Consider the following 15,397-nt stretch of genomic DNA (forward strand, 5'->3'; position numbering starts at 1 on the left):
AAATGAGTATTTTGTAGCTAAAAAAATATTTTCTAGCTAAAAAAAGCGTGTTTTTTAATTTTCAATCTATCGTTTATTTTTGTTTAACGATGATTATTTTATAGTATGGATGTATCGGCTTTTTAGTGCATCATGTGTGAAAATGTCATGCATCATGTGTATTAGGTCATTTTTTGTCATATGATTTATTTCCAAATTTATTTTACGTAATGCTTTACAAACTCGCTTTACATGAAGCAATTTTCAAGAAGTATCCGTGTTTTTTTTCTTGTTATTAAACTCAATACGCAAATTCCATATTACTTCTTTTCTGATTGTGTTATCTTATTTATTATTTTCATCAATGAAATTTACAACATCCTAGTGGAGCCGTGCCACGCTTCATCGTGTTTATAGCTAAATGGTTTAACTATTCACATTTGTTTAAACTACTCCACACCGCCCGTCATAAATGCAAACGTTCCTTCACGAAAGCTGGAAATAGGTCGGAGAAAAGATTTAAGAACGCAAAGATCAGCGACAAACAAGCATAAAAGGTCACAAAGATTCACTTTTTATGTTTAAGAAGATGAATACGTTTAAAGAATAAATCGATTAATTGCTTTGAAATTACGCATTGATGAGATTTCTTGAAACTACATATGTTGAGGTTGCACAAAAATACATAATAGTATTGTTTTGTGACTATGTTTAAACTGATTGTTTTGTTTACAGTGATTTATCAACACTATCTTAGTAATGCGATCACGCATTCGTTTCGTTAACTACTACAATAAAGACTCACAATGAAATAGTCATTGCATTTATTTTAATATAATTGAGTTTAACATTTACCAACTGAATATTTTTAGTTTTCATCAATAATTTAACAACTGGCACAAGGATATTTAAAAATCATCATGGCACAAATTAAGGTTGCGAATCTAGCTGTCTTAGTGGGTTTGGTTGCTAGTTTTTATTCTGTATCAGCCATCGAGGATTTCAGTGAGTAGTTTTTTTTTTCAATTACTCAGTAGCCAAATAAATAATGTTCAAGCAAATGGTTACACGTGCTTACACTCATACTGGCTTACATGATTGAACACCGAAGATCTGATTGGTTCATTTGACATCCATTATCAATATTTCCCACCAACGTAATATTGTTGTATATATACTAATATTTACTAATCGATTTTTCATAGACCGAAATACATTTACTGTAAGTTAAACTGTGCTGTGAGGAAGTCGATATATTCTTGTGTTTAAAATATTTTTCGATGCAGGTTTGTCGAACGACTCTGTTTATTTACGTGTGGAGAGGAATGGGAAAATGATGTACATGACAGAAGAACTAATAAATAAATTAGAACTGGAGGATACGACTTGGCATTGGAAACCATGGCTAAGGACCAGGATCGAAGTCGTTGATAACGTTGCACATGAAGTCGTCTGCGCCACAGGAGATTCCATAGACAGTTTTCCTGATAGTATATTTACAGGTGATTGCGATTTTTTATTAAGTTTTAATTAAGGATTAATTTACAGGTTAGGTATTATATGATCGGTATTGTTATTTTTTATTCGAATCTAATTTGTGAACTCGAAAAATAGAAGAAGCCCGCGGTTTTACTCGCGTTAATCACGAAGTAAATAATTCGTAAATGAAAGGATTTGCTTGAAATGAAAGCTCGTTAACCTTGAAATAATAAAGCTTAGTTCTATTTTCAAAATTCTCATAATTGTAGCGAGAGTAACAACGGCTTTTCATCTCACCTTATCACATTGGAATTGATAGTAATGCGTTTCGGTTTGAAGGGTGGGGCAGCCGTTGTAACTATACTTGAGACCTTAGAACTTGTATCTCAAGGTGGGTGGCGCATTTACGTTGTGGATGTCTATGGGCTCCAGTAACCACTTAACACCAGGTGGGCTGTGAGATCGTCCACCCATCTAAGCAAAAAAAAAAAAAAATTAATGTAGTACCTTTTTGTCTCACGTTATAAGGAATCAAAGTTTCTAAGTAAACTAACATGCAACAAAAATCAGGTCGTCAATAGCAGCGCCAACGTTTTCTGAGATAAAAACATTGAGTTTGATGCACTAATTTTAGCAATGCGTTTTCCGCTGCGGTATATAATGCTTATATAATTAAAGTGACTATCTGCTTCTGATTTTTTTAAAGTAAAAATTAAACTATTTTCGTACATGTTGGCTCAGAGAACAATAGCCTTGTACTTTGTAAAAGTCACATCGTAATTGAAAGATGTAAAGATTGAAAGATTGAAAATTATATTGAATGAGTTCACTGTACACTCATAGCTTATTTAAGGTTTTATAGAAATTTAATAAATATACAAAAAAAATTCTTTGCAGATGAACAACTCCGTCAAGGTGCCTTCCTTTTGTATGTCGTCTTTGGCATTTACACATTCACACTTTTAGCTATTGTTTGCAATGATTATTTCATTCCTTGTGTTGAGCTTATTTGCGAAGACTTGAAGATCCCACAAGTTAGTTTAAATATTTATATTTATTATATCACTTTGACTTCGCTCGAAAGATATTGTTTTTTTTTATATGGTTAATAATTATACAATTTCACTAGAAAATAAAATTTAATAGCACATGACATTCGAAATAACACAAGTGATTTTCTGATGTTTCATTGGATTGATCGATTGGACGATTTTGAATATTATTGTTTTAATAACTTTTGTTTCTTTATTGCCTTCGAAAGTGTAAAAGTAAACAGCTTCTCTGATGGAGAGCGATCACCATCGTTCACGAAGATCAGCAAAGCAAGGGGCATAGCCGGGCCATTACCTGCCGTTAGGGACTCTTTTGAACTAGCCTGAAGGACTAGTTTAAATATTCATATTAAAAGAAGGATAATATGTTTTTTAATTTAGGAAAAACAACAGAGGGTAGTCCATGCGAGAGCCCAATAGTACACGGTAATAACGGTCTTTAAAAACGTACCTTGGATGAGTGTAACAGTCCTGGGTAGTAAAGATGAACTCGGCTCTGATGGCGAGTGGTGCGTTGAACAAAAAGAGATGAGAGACTTGAAACAATTTCCCATAGTATTCAGTTATTTATTTGATGTTTATTAAACATAGGAGCTTAGTTTAGTAGCTTTTTTTGAGCCATACAATAAATTAATTTATTTTCCCAATTGCAGAACGTAGCAGCAGCTACATTTATGTCTGTCGCGACGTCTTGTCCAGAATTCTTCGTGAACGTGATATCAACCTTTCTAACTGAATCGGATATGGGTATCGGAACTATTGTAGGATCCGCTCTTTTTAATGCTCTCGGAGTAGCTGCTATTGGAGGCCTTGCTGCTATTACAGTGAGATACATTTTGTCATAACTACATTTCTATCCCATCACTAAAATTCGATTTTAATTACCAAATAATGTAGAAGAAGGAGGTGAACAGACGAGATAAGAGCAAAAATAGACTTAGCAGTCGAGCAGTACTCCATCTTTATTTTGAAAATTTCATGTCATGGTTTTTTTTTTAATTTTTACCACTGATCTGCAAATGCTATTATTATCATTATTATTATTTTTTATTGATTAGGTTGGTGGACGAGCTCACGACCCATCTGGTGTTAAGCGGTTACCGGAGCCCATAGACATCTACAACGTAAATGCCGCCACCCGCCTTGAGATATAAGTTCTATGGTCTCAGTATAGTTACAACGGCTGCCCCACCCTTCAAACCGAAACGCATTACTGCTTCACGGCGTAAATAGGCAGGGTGGTGGTCTCTACCCGCGAGGATTCACAAGAGGTCCTAGCACCAGTAATTACGAAAATTATAATTTTGCGGGTTTGATTTTTATAACACGATGTTATTCCTTCACCGTGGACGTCAATCATGAACATTTGTTAAGTACGTATTTCATTAGAAAAATTGGTACCCGCCTGGGATTCGAATACCGGTGCTCGCTCGACACGAAGGCACCGGACGTCTTATCCTTTAGGCCACGACGACTTCTTATTTATGATACTTATTTATTTACTATTTATTTATGGACTTATTTATTTATTTATTAATTTATGGTACTTAAAAATAAAATTAAGTTCATGATTTTTTGTTATGTTTTTAGCCAATAGCTATAGATATGCGGCCAGTGACAAGAGATGTGCTAATATACATGGTAAATGTTAGCGTTCTGGTGGCATTTGTATGGGACGGCCAAATCGATTGGTTTGAGGCGATGGTTCTAGGAATTCTCTATATTTTGTATTTCGTTGTCATGTTTAACAGTATGAAAGCGTTTGTTCTTATTGATAAAATTTGGGCAGCCTGTTGCAAAAAGAATAATGGAGGTATGTATAATTTGAGCTAATCGTTTAAAGCATCGCGATTTTAAACAAAGTCACCTATTATTTAATTATATTCAGTTACCGCATCTTTGAACGATAACAATGTGTCCGTGGAAGAGGGTATTGATAATAAAGGTTTCAACGACCCCAGTCCTGTTACGAATGGAACCACTATGACGGAGAAGCCAGCTATTGATGAAAAAAATGGTGAGTAATAATACTAGTTATATAGTCCGTTATAATACTAGCCGATAAATTTTGTCTGTTTTTCTAACATATAGTATCTTTAATTTCAGATGTTGAAGAAACGCTAAATAAAAAAAGTTTGTTTACTTTTCCTGTTCACAAATCAATACTATACAAGATATGGTGGTTTTACATTTGGCCTGTGAAGCTGGTGCTTGGGTTGACTATACCCTCTCCAGTTACTCGAAAAAATTTATATCCTCTCGCTTTCATAATGTGCATCGTGTGGATTGGAGTGAATTCATACTTTGTGTCTTGGAGTATGACTGTAATAGGTATGTTGATTTCGAAACTCATTTACAAAACAAATTATGGGTGTCTCGTGTTAAAACATGTAAAATCATTTTATCGCAACATACCAACAAATAATATCTGGTATTCTTTCGGTTTTTTCAAGTAGATGCAATTAAAATTCCTTTTGCGGTTTAAACTCATGCTTCGAACACTTTACGCTTTTAATTTTTATTTTTTATTTATTTATTCAACTTAATGCACATAAATAAGTACAATGGCGGACTTAATGCCTGAGGCATTCTCTACCAGTCAACCAAGGGTGGTGTAGAGAATTCTGTGGTAGGTGCATAACTTAATGTGAAACAACCAAACTACATTATACAATATACAAACACATACACGGTATATATATATAATATATATATACCGTGTATGTGTTTAATATCTATGTTTGTTGTATTATGTGAAGATATATAACTCGTATAATTTCGAAATCATTTTAAGTTTACTTACTAAGGTGTGCTATTGCAAGTTTTATAGAGTGTTTCCTTATTTTCAGGACATACCTTCTTTATTCCTGAATCAGTTATGGGGATGACATTTTTAGCATTTGGAGGATGTCTACCAGAAGCGTGCTCGATATTTATTATGTCTAGAAGAGGTATGTTTTGTATAATGCTCTTTTAATGTATCTATTATTAAACTTTTCAAGTGGTAGGAGTGTTTTGCCAACTATTTCTGCGAATGTGATTTTGAACAATGTGTAGACTATGAAATTGCTCTCGTGCGAATTCGATTAAACAAATGACGCTTAGTTTTACTTATTATTACGCTTTATATTAAATTTTGATTACATTTTATCGTGTTTTATAACTTTTAGACAATTATTTTTATATTTTAAAATCTCACAAACATATTGTTTTTAAATTGACGAAATGCTCAATCAATACAAAATATTCATTTAATAGAAATTAATTGAATTTATTTAATTGACTTTTTCATTTACTAACCACCTACTAAATAATTCAAACAAAATGATTAATCTATTGTTTTTAAATAGTACCGAAATATTGGAATATATTTGTCTGTTAGTTGATTTCGAGACTTTTAAAGAAGAAATATTAAATCATAGCTCTACTTCAAAAAATCGTGGATTACGGGACATTTTGATCTCCACATCTTGATTAACTTTTTTACGCTACAGGGTACAGTACTGTTCAAAAGCAAATCCTTCTGTGTTGTCGCGGTTGCGTCATTGACAGGTTTCACGTGATTCTTTGACAGACTCAAAAATTAAGTTTGGAACGAATTACTTTGTTTCAAGCTTTGTTTGCTAATATTAAGTATTTTATATTTCACAAATTCGACTATTTTATCAAAATTTATTGTTTTCGGCATTAATGCGATTCTTTATCTTAAACCTTAATTAGCTGATTAAATTCATGACCGTAACGGGCCGTGTTTTATATGTGATAATTTTTTTATATCGTAGTAATATAGAGTTTTTAAATTTTATTGAAATACGTAGTATGTTGCTTTCTGGTAGATCTGCTGAATGCCTCTTGTGAAGCTTGCTGAAATATTTGACGTAAAAAAAACACTGGGTTGATATGTTTATGCATTTGTTTTAGGCGAAGGCGGTATTGGGGTCTCAAATGCACTTGGAGCCAACTCCTTAGCGATTTTGTTTGCTCTGGGCTTACCATGGTTGATAAGGACGGTTTCGCTGGAAATTCAAGGAGCTGAGAATACAGCAGTACTAATAAACTCAGCAGGAATCGACTTTGTCGTGGGATCTCTTCTTGTCGCTGTTGTGAGTTTATGGATCGTCCTGTTCATTGGAAAATTCACACTGAGACGTACTGTAGGTATAGTGCTAGGGATACTTTATGTCGTTTTTATCGTTTTCGCTATTCTTGTGGAGTTAGGAATCATTTTCGAACGAAACGTCGAGTTGAGCTCGTGCTGAACTGTAACGCGTTTGTTATTATTTAGTATCTGAGTATTGCTCATTTAGAATGTTGACTATCCCCAGTCGAACATCGTTGGAATAGCTTAACTATTATGGTAGAGGATTGTATGCTTTAATACGTCTTTCTTGAACAGCTTGTAAATTAATATATTCATTGATTTATTTTTTAAATTTGTAATTCTAATCGTGAAATAAAATATCTATTTAAATATAATATGGAGGCACGGCTTCATAGTCATAACATCGCAGTATTGTGAACAAAATGCGAATACGCTCGGTTGAGATTTTTATGTGAATGCCAAAACTATTCAAAGGTGAATTTGTTTTGAAAGTTAAAGATTTCGAGATTTTCATTTATTAGTCTCTTAAATTATTCCACATAGGCACCATATTATACAGTTGTCTTTGAAATGCCGTACAATTTGATAATTTTCAACTGTCGATTCGTGACAAATTTTTTCACATATATTTGTGGCAATCGATATTTTGTAGGTCGGTGTTGTTTGTTCGTTAATAGAAATATGATTAGATCTGAAAAAGTATTGAAGAATGGTTGCGGATTATGACTTTTACCAAAGCAATAGTAATTTTAATGTAACAGTTGAATATTTCAAAAATACTTTGGATTTATAATGTTTAGTGTTGAGTCTTATTTATTATTTAAAGATTTATGTTTGAAACGTATTAGTGGAACGTTGAAGTAATTGAAACTGAAAGTTGAATAAGTCTATTCCGCAACCTCGAAGGGAAGGAAGTGAAAGGATTGTTATGCATGGTGGTAAGGAGTGGAATGCGATTGTCAGTGCTATGCAAGAGCCGTCCGATACTCATAACCTTAAAATGAAAATAGTATGTAAGATACAATATTTATGAAATAATTAAGTAAATTTACTGTAATTGTGACATTCTTCGACTTTTAAATGCTTTTTTTTTCAAATAAATTCCAAATACGATCGAAACAACAATCAAGTTGTTTTGTAATTTGTATTAATAATAAGAAATCTATACATACCTGTAATAGGATCTACTATTTATAATAATTAATTTATAAAAGATAGCTAAACTATAAACATTATTTAAAAATCTATATTTTAGAACATGTATAATCAATAAATACATTTATATATTATGAAATAGTTTAGATTTTTTCAATTTTATTGTTGTAGAAAAATATCATTGTGAAATATGAAAAGAATAAATTCTAAGCGCGTAGCTTCTCATTATTCAGAAATAAAACTTTAGTTGTGAAGTTGTAAGCTTTTTATATTATATTTTTCCATGGCTATTCTGTCAAGTGGTATGACTGTAAAATCTTGACTTTTTTCATTACTTAAGGACTTAAATGCAATTAATTGGTGGCCCATGGTGTTAATAATGTAACTAAGCTAAGTTGCATATTTTGAGAACTATTAAAACGCTTCAAGTTTTGCACATTTTCTTCAAGTCCTATTCCACTAGGCGGTACCGCCAACGTTCCTTGGATAGAATTGGAAAATCATAATAGAATATTATTTCAACTATTGTGCGCTAAAATCGAAAATGCATTTGGTGAAATTCCCATTGGCAATTACTCCAAGTAAAGGTCAATCGTACTGGCAGTGTGTATCTGAATTCATAAAGATTTCAGATCTGGCGAATGGACCGGTTACTCAAATTTACTGCATTTTCACACTGAAATATGTTATGTTTCTTTTTAGATATTATTTATTATATTTTGTATGATATATTTTTTATTATTTTTAGACTTTTCTTGTTGATAAAGTAACGACATGAAAATAATTGTATGTACAATTAACTTAACCTAAGCTTACATTGTAAATAGAAAACGTCAAAATACTAAACTGGTGCTAAGAAAGTAAATGTGGTTTTATTTTTTTTAAAAAGCTCCTTTTCATGATCAGTATTGGTGCTTCCTAAAACTAAGGAAACTCTCATTTTTGTTTATATTTTGGTTTTGTAAACTGAACTAACCATTACAATTCTTTTGTTTACACATAAAATTGTAATCAGTAGATAGCGCTGTCTCGTAGCGCCATATTGTGTGAAGATACTGATAAATATGCTACCCATGGACGTTATACATATGTGGCTGGTCTTTAATGCTATTTTTTTTGGTTATTATTTAAAAGCAGCTAAAATTTGTTTATTTAGAAGAAAGAAAAATAAACACGTAGAATCTGTAGTAGATAGGTACTTATACATAGTATACTTGTCGAGTTCGTGTTATTTAATCATCGTCCTGTTGATTCTGGTCAATTGATTGATCAATTGGATTAAGCTTGGAGATTAATTTGGAGCGGACTTAAGCTTTCGTTTTGTTTCAAGATAGGCGGTGACCCGTCGTACTTTTAACAGAGTACAAGCAATTTGATTACCTGGTCTACTTACTGTCTTTAAAAAAAAACAATCATTGAAAATGTAATTTTAACGTTATCTACCCTAGCTAAATAATAAATGGCAATACCTTTAATAATATCAAAATGTGAAATAACACATGTAATAAGTTTGGTAAAGTCGTTTCTCAACGTCACAGGTTCTTTTTTTGTTCATTAAAAAGATCAAAACAATAATAAGATGGTATATTTCTGCTTTTTTTGCAATCTTATATCGGGATTTTTATGAAAACTTGCACAATTGTAATTGTTTCTGTAAAAAGGAATTTATTTCAGTCTCATTTTCGTTATCGATTTTATTATCAGGTAAGACATATATTTAATCGTAATTTTATCGTTCAAAGTGTACGGATTAGATTTGGCAACCTATTAATTATTCTTTGTGTGACAATTATTTGGACTGTATTAATTTTTAAGACGATTTATATTATGGATGTGGTACCTATAACTGATGTGAATATCGATATATTGTTATTATTATTTATTATTATTATGATAAAGCTACATTATAAAATGTATTGGCAACTGATGCAATTTAGAGTTTCGTACGATTTATGTTATTTTGTTATATGTTAGTCTGGGTCAAATAGCATTTTTTGCAAGGGCTTAGTTATTTCAAGTGAGTGTTTCCAGCTCATGGATAGCTTATTTTAGTTAGCGGATTTCATAGACAACATGTGAACGTCGCATCCTAATTTGAGACATGAGCTCGAATGTTCGAAATGTTCTCAATTGTATTGTAATAACCAAAACATTATTTTAACTACCGTAAGTTTTTTTTTGTATCATATTATCATATGGCATGGCATTACCTCATCGCGGAAGTTACTTGCTAGGTGATTTTAAAAAAAAAGGACTGTCGAGGTGTGACTTTCGGTTAACATTTAGCGCAAACCAGGCGATAAGAAAGGCTACTTACTCATCTATGAGATTAAAAAATAATATTATTTAAACTTCACCGGTTTTACTACTGCTTTGAGGGCGCACAAGTTAACGACCGTCCTAATTAGTAAGTAGCCATTGTGGCTCATGAACATTAGCAATGCAGGCAAAACTAAGCTGCTCTAGCTAAAGCTGAACGCTCTTAACTGCTTTTGAAGAAGTTTATATGCACTAGTAAATTAAAGACTGAATTCATCACAAATATCCCATTTATTAAACTAACATTAACATCATACTAACATTGAATAAGATAAACATGAATCAGTAAGTATCGATTTTAAAATGTAAATTTTGATAACGTCAATGTTTTTATTACATTTTTAATCCTAGATAAACATTAATTATAATACTGAGTAATCATTTTAAAATCTTAATTTTTATAATAATATGTTAAATACTTTGACTACATTTGTCATCATAACACTGAATAAGATAAACATGAATTTGTAAGTAATAATTTTAAACCTTAATTTTTATATGTTTAATACTTTGACTACATTTGTCATAATAACACTTAATAAGATAAACATGAATTTGTAAGTAATAGTTTTAAAACCTTAATTTTTACAATAATTTTTTAAATACGTTAACTACATTTGTCATCATAGCACTGAATAAGATAAACATGAATTTGTAAGCAATATTTTTAAACCTTAATTTTTATAATGTTAAATACTTTCATTACATTTGTGATTATTATTGAACTGTTGAATGAGACAAATTGATTACTTAATATTAAAACATTACCTCAACTTCGTAAATAATATAAGTTGTCAATAATACGTTGATATTTAATAACTTCAATAAAACTTAGTTGAATGTTATTATTACATATCTTACTCAGGATAATTAGTCGTATCCTAGTCACTACGTAAATCCGTTCTCGATAAAAGGTTGACATATATTGATCTCAAATTATAACTAATTTCAAATTTTAGTGCTAATATAATTTATTACACAATTCTATGTGAATTTAATATTGGTGGATATAATATGAATAATGTCTTAACTAGGTTGTCCTTGAGAATTGCAAAGTCGTCGTTTCGAAGTCCGGATATTATAACAACACGTGTATTGAATACACTTTGCCTTTTACATTTTTGGTAAATACGTTCACAGGAACCTGAAAGTCGCCTTATACGCGTCCACTTGACTACGCAAATTAACAACTAGTAATTAGATTTATGTTGTTCTGTACCTCTGTTTGTGAAGTACGATGTTATACAGGGTGGACAAATTTGAGGTTAGGAAGTAAATTGACTTAAAAACACACTTTTTTTTTGACAAATTCAGTTTTATTTATACTAATGTAAACTAGAATTATGGGAATTAATTATGGTATATGATTTCTGGCAAATGTTCACATCTAGGACGTCGGCACAGGTCTGTTCTTTTCACAAAATTTTGAACCACATTTTGCAACAAAGCTTCGCTTATCTCGTCAATGGAGCGCCGAATTTCATCTTTCAGAGCGTCAGCGTGTTTGTGGTTTGTTCACGTAAACTCGCTCTTTCAAATGGCCCCAGAGAAAATAATCCAGCGGCGATAAATCACATGAACGAGGTGGCCAGTTGACATCGCCAAATCGAGAAATTACGCGACCGGGAAATTTCTCATGCCATAACTGAATTGTTTGGCCGGCTGTGTGGCTTGTGGCGCCGTCTTGTTGGAACCAAAGGTTATTGATGTCAACATTAGCCAATTGTGGCCACAAAAAAAATCGGTTATCATGGTTTGGTAGCGCAGAGAATTCACGGTGACGGCGTTTCGTTGCTCATTTTTGAAAAAATACGGGCCGATGATTCCGCCTGACCACAAACCGCACCATACGGTCACTTTCTTTGGATGTAATTTTTTTTTCGAGGAGCGTTTGTGGTTTTTGTGAGGTTCATATGCGACAATTTTGTTTGTTTACTTATGTAAACGGTTATCCGCCTAATTGAAAATGAGCATCATCGCTAAAGATGATTTTGTTAAAAATGCGTTATTTTCGTTCAGTTTTTTAAACAGCCAATTCACAAACGTTCGACGCAAGCAATGGTCGGCCGGTTTTAATTCTTGAACGAGTTGACCTTTATAAGCGTGAAGATGAAGATCTTTATGCTAAATGTTGCACAAAGTACCAACCTCTGGTGATGGCTAATTGTTGCGAACGTCGACGCGTTGATGTTTCAGGTTTATTATCAACACTTTGCTGTACAGCGGCTATGTTTGCATCACTACGACCACTACGAGCATATTGTTTTGGTCTATTGTCATCAACAGTACCGCGAGCCTCGAATTTAGCAATTAAATTACGCACAGCTGTCTCAGAAGGAGCCTGATTACGAGGAAAAGCTACTCGAATTTTACGAACTGATACAGTAAAATTTTCACCATTTTGATAGTAAATTTTCACAATCGTCGTGGCCTAAAGGATAAGACGTCCGGTGCATTCGTATCGAGCGATGCACTGATGTTCGAATCTCGCTGGCGGGTACCAATTTTTCTAATGAAATACGTACTCAACAAATGTTCACGATTGACTTCCACGGTGAAGGAATAACACCGTGCAATAAAAATCAAACCCGCAAAATTATGATTTGCGTAATTACTGGTGGTAGGACCTCTTGTGAGTCCGCACGGGTAGGTACCACCGCCCTGCCTATTTCTGCCGTGAAGCAGTAATGCGTTTCGGTTTGAAGGGTGGGGCAGCCGTTGTGACTATACTGAGACCTTAGAACTATATCTCAAGGTGTGTGGCGCATTTACGTTGTAGATGTCTATGGGCTCCAGTAACCACTTAACACCAGATGGGCTGTGAGCTCGTCCACAAACCTAAGCAATAAAAAAAAAAATTTTTTGTTCAAGAGTGTATGTAGCGTTGCATAGTTAAAATTTCCCAACTTTTAATTAAACAAATGTTAAAGAACGACAGCTCAATTCTTGAAATTTCATTGTTTAACAGCCAATTTACTTCCTAACCTCAAATTTGCCCGCCCTTTATTAGGCGACCAACGGTGTTCACTGACTGATTTAAATCAGTTTATATGAACGTTTCCATAAAATGTATAAGGCGTTCGCGTTGCTAGGCGACATTAGGATTCACAGCGCTTTCTCCAGTGGTGATACCTAAGAATAGTAAAAATAAATAAACCAACCAAAGTGACATCCCAAAAACACATTAACTTATCATTATTTATTTGTTCTGATAAATTTCGACTATATTTACTTTGATGAATGGACTTGGGATTAGATTAAATTGACTATAGAAATCTTTGTAATCTAAAGATAAATAAAAAAAAATGTGTTGTCACACGGACATGCCAATGTTAAGGTTTCTTTTTGGATGGCTTAATCCCTGACCTAGATAGTAGTTTTAATTAAAACCAATTTTTGCGAATCAAAATGCAAATACAAGCCATATTTTTCAGGACTTTTAATGAGAATCGTAACTTATTTGACATATTATAAAAAAATCAATTCTCACACATAAAAATTACTTTAAAAATATTGAATTTATTTACAGGTTTTTTTGTTTTAACACCTTTTAATAAAATGGGTACGCTGTATAACGTAGCATAAAAATTGGATACCATTCTATTTTTTAACGTAGTCAATAAATAAAAATTGCGTACCAGTCATCTGGATAGCTTCGGTTTTTCGCTTGTACCGTGCCAAGTAATTTGTAAGGGCTGTCTTTACGTCGTTATTTGTAAAACAAAACAAAATAGCAACACAGAGGCCCTGAAAAAAGAAAAACATATGCACCAATTCCCGTCGATGTCACAAGAAGTTATTTGGCTCTTATTAAATAAGATGATTTTAAATATTAAACTACTAGATAAAATAAATATAACTCGTTTATCTTAATAAAGGGAAAAAAGAAGGGTCAATAGAAAAAAAATGTGCAAAAAGATTAAGATAAGCTGAACACTATGACGAATAAAAGCTAGAATAGAAAAAGGAATCGTGCACTCTAGGAGAGGCTTTTTCCAAAGGGTAATAATCATTTTTAAAGGCCTATTGAACTATAATTGCAATAGCTTTAAAAATATATTATTTCTCTTTTTGTGTCATACACGCACATCATAGGTATCATAGGTACATAACTATAACATACTATACGAGTAACTATAACTATTATGGACAAAAATAAACGTTAATTTTATTATGTTATTTTACAGATTTTATATCCGATATTAAAAGTTGCAATATACATTAATAGATTTATTTAGTAATATAATAGTAAATATTGTAAAATATGCTCAAAGACTGAAGTTTAAGTGGGCTGGCCACGTAGCACGACTCGGGGATGGGAGATGGACATCGAAAGTAACTGCATGGGACGGTCCACAGGGCAAGCGGCGCGTCGGTAGACCGTACACGCGTTGGGAGGATGATATTAGAAAGGTTGCTGGACCACACTGGATTTATGCTGCCAGAGACAAAGCAGAGTGGAAATCTTTGGAGGAGGCCTTTACCTGACAGGGGTCCATACATATATTATACAAACTAAATATACAACAAAAAAATGTAATTGCATGGAATAAATGCCTTAATAATAATAATAAAAATATTGTGGATGGTTGTTGCTGAACTCCGAATGCATATATGAAATAAAATCCTTCGATGATACTAAATATTTAATCCGAGTAAATAATATAAAAAATGCACAAAATACTCCTGAATTATCAACGCAGTTACTTAAGATTATAACGAATGACCCACTAAATTATTTAAAATCCAATGTGCCGATTAAAAGATTAAATTTATCGCGAACCTTTTTGCTTTAATTTATTATATACACTAAAAAAAAATTGGTTGTGTGTAAAGTTGGTTTACGGACGACATGTTTACATAACGTCATAAAGAAACATTCATAAAAAATGCATACTTTTATGAATTGAATTATTATCACTGAATTATCATTATTTTGTATAATATAAAGAATGAGTTAATTAAAAGTAATTTTTTTTTCGAAAAATTAACACTTGGGCCATCTGGCTCAATCGGAACGTGACACTTTTTCGTGCGTACAAGTGTTTATCGATTTATAAGACGTTATCCCGTCACACAAAGCAATTGAAGCGAATAAAACAAATTCAAGGTCATGTCGTCGCTTTTGACTTGAAAAACGATTCCACTAAATTTTTTGTTATAAACTTTGTGCTATCTTATTTCTTTAAACGAGCAATTCTTGTATATATATATATATTTAAATATATATATAATATATAATCTGAATCTCGGAAACGGCTCCAACGATTTTCATAAAATTTAGTAAACAGGGGATTTCGGGGGCGATAAA

General features: G+C 32.5%; 2 protein-coding genes across 3 annotated transcripts in view; one reads left to right on the forward strand and one right to left on the reverse strand.

Annotated features, from left to right (window-relative positions):
* Positions 1 to 799: 799 nt before the first annotated feature.
* LOC149503524 (sodium/potassium/calcium exchanger 5) lies at positions 800 to 7,788 on the forward strand. Its single transcript, XM_089736890.1, has 9 exons — positions 800 to 984; positions 1,266 to 1,481; positions 2,356 to 2,492; positions 3,164 to 3,334; positions 4,101 to 4,323; positions 4,399 to 4,527; positions 4,617 to 4,841; positions 5,360 to 5,461; positions 6,432 to 7,788. The coding sequence occupies exons 1-9, from the start codon at positions 900 to 902 to the stop codon at positions 6,767 to 6,769; spliced, it is 1,626 nt and encodes a 541-aa protein (XP_089593016.1). The 5' UTR covers positions 800 to 899; the 3' UTR covers positions 6,770 to 7,788.
* A 2,510-nt stretch (positions 7,789 to 10,298) lies between these two features.
* Positions 10,299 to 15,397, reverse strand: part of NGR-B4 (neuropeptide receptor B4) — a 46,359-nt gene continuing 41,260 nt past the window's right edge. For both annotated transcript variants that reach the window (XM_089729029.1, XM_089729020.1), the window contains 2 exons: positions 13,725 to 13,833; positions 10,299 to 13,218 (listed from right to left, as the gene is read on the reverse strand). In XM_089729029.1, coding sequence (XP_089585155.1) covers positions 13,175 to 13,218; positions 13,725 to 13,833 — 153 coding nt within the window. In that variant the 3' untranslated portion in view covers positions 10,299 to 13,174. The remainder of the gene's footprint in view (positions 13,219 to 13,724; positions 13,834 to 15,397) is intronic.

This window comes from Bombyx mandarina, chromosome 01 (assembly GCF_030267445.1).
Source record: "Bombyx mandarina strain Sakado chromosome 01, ASM3026744v2".
Classification (NCBI taxonomy): Eukaryota; Metazoa; Arthropoda; class Insecta; order Lepidoptera; family Bombycidae; genus Bombyx; species Bombyx mandarina.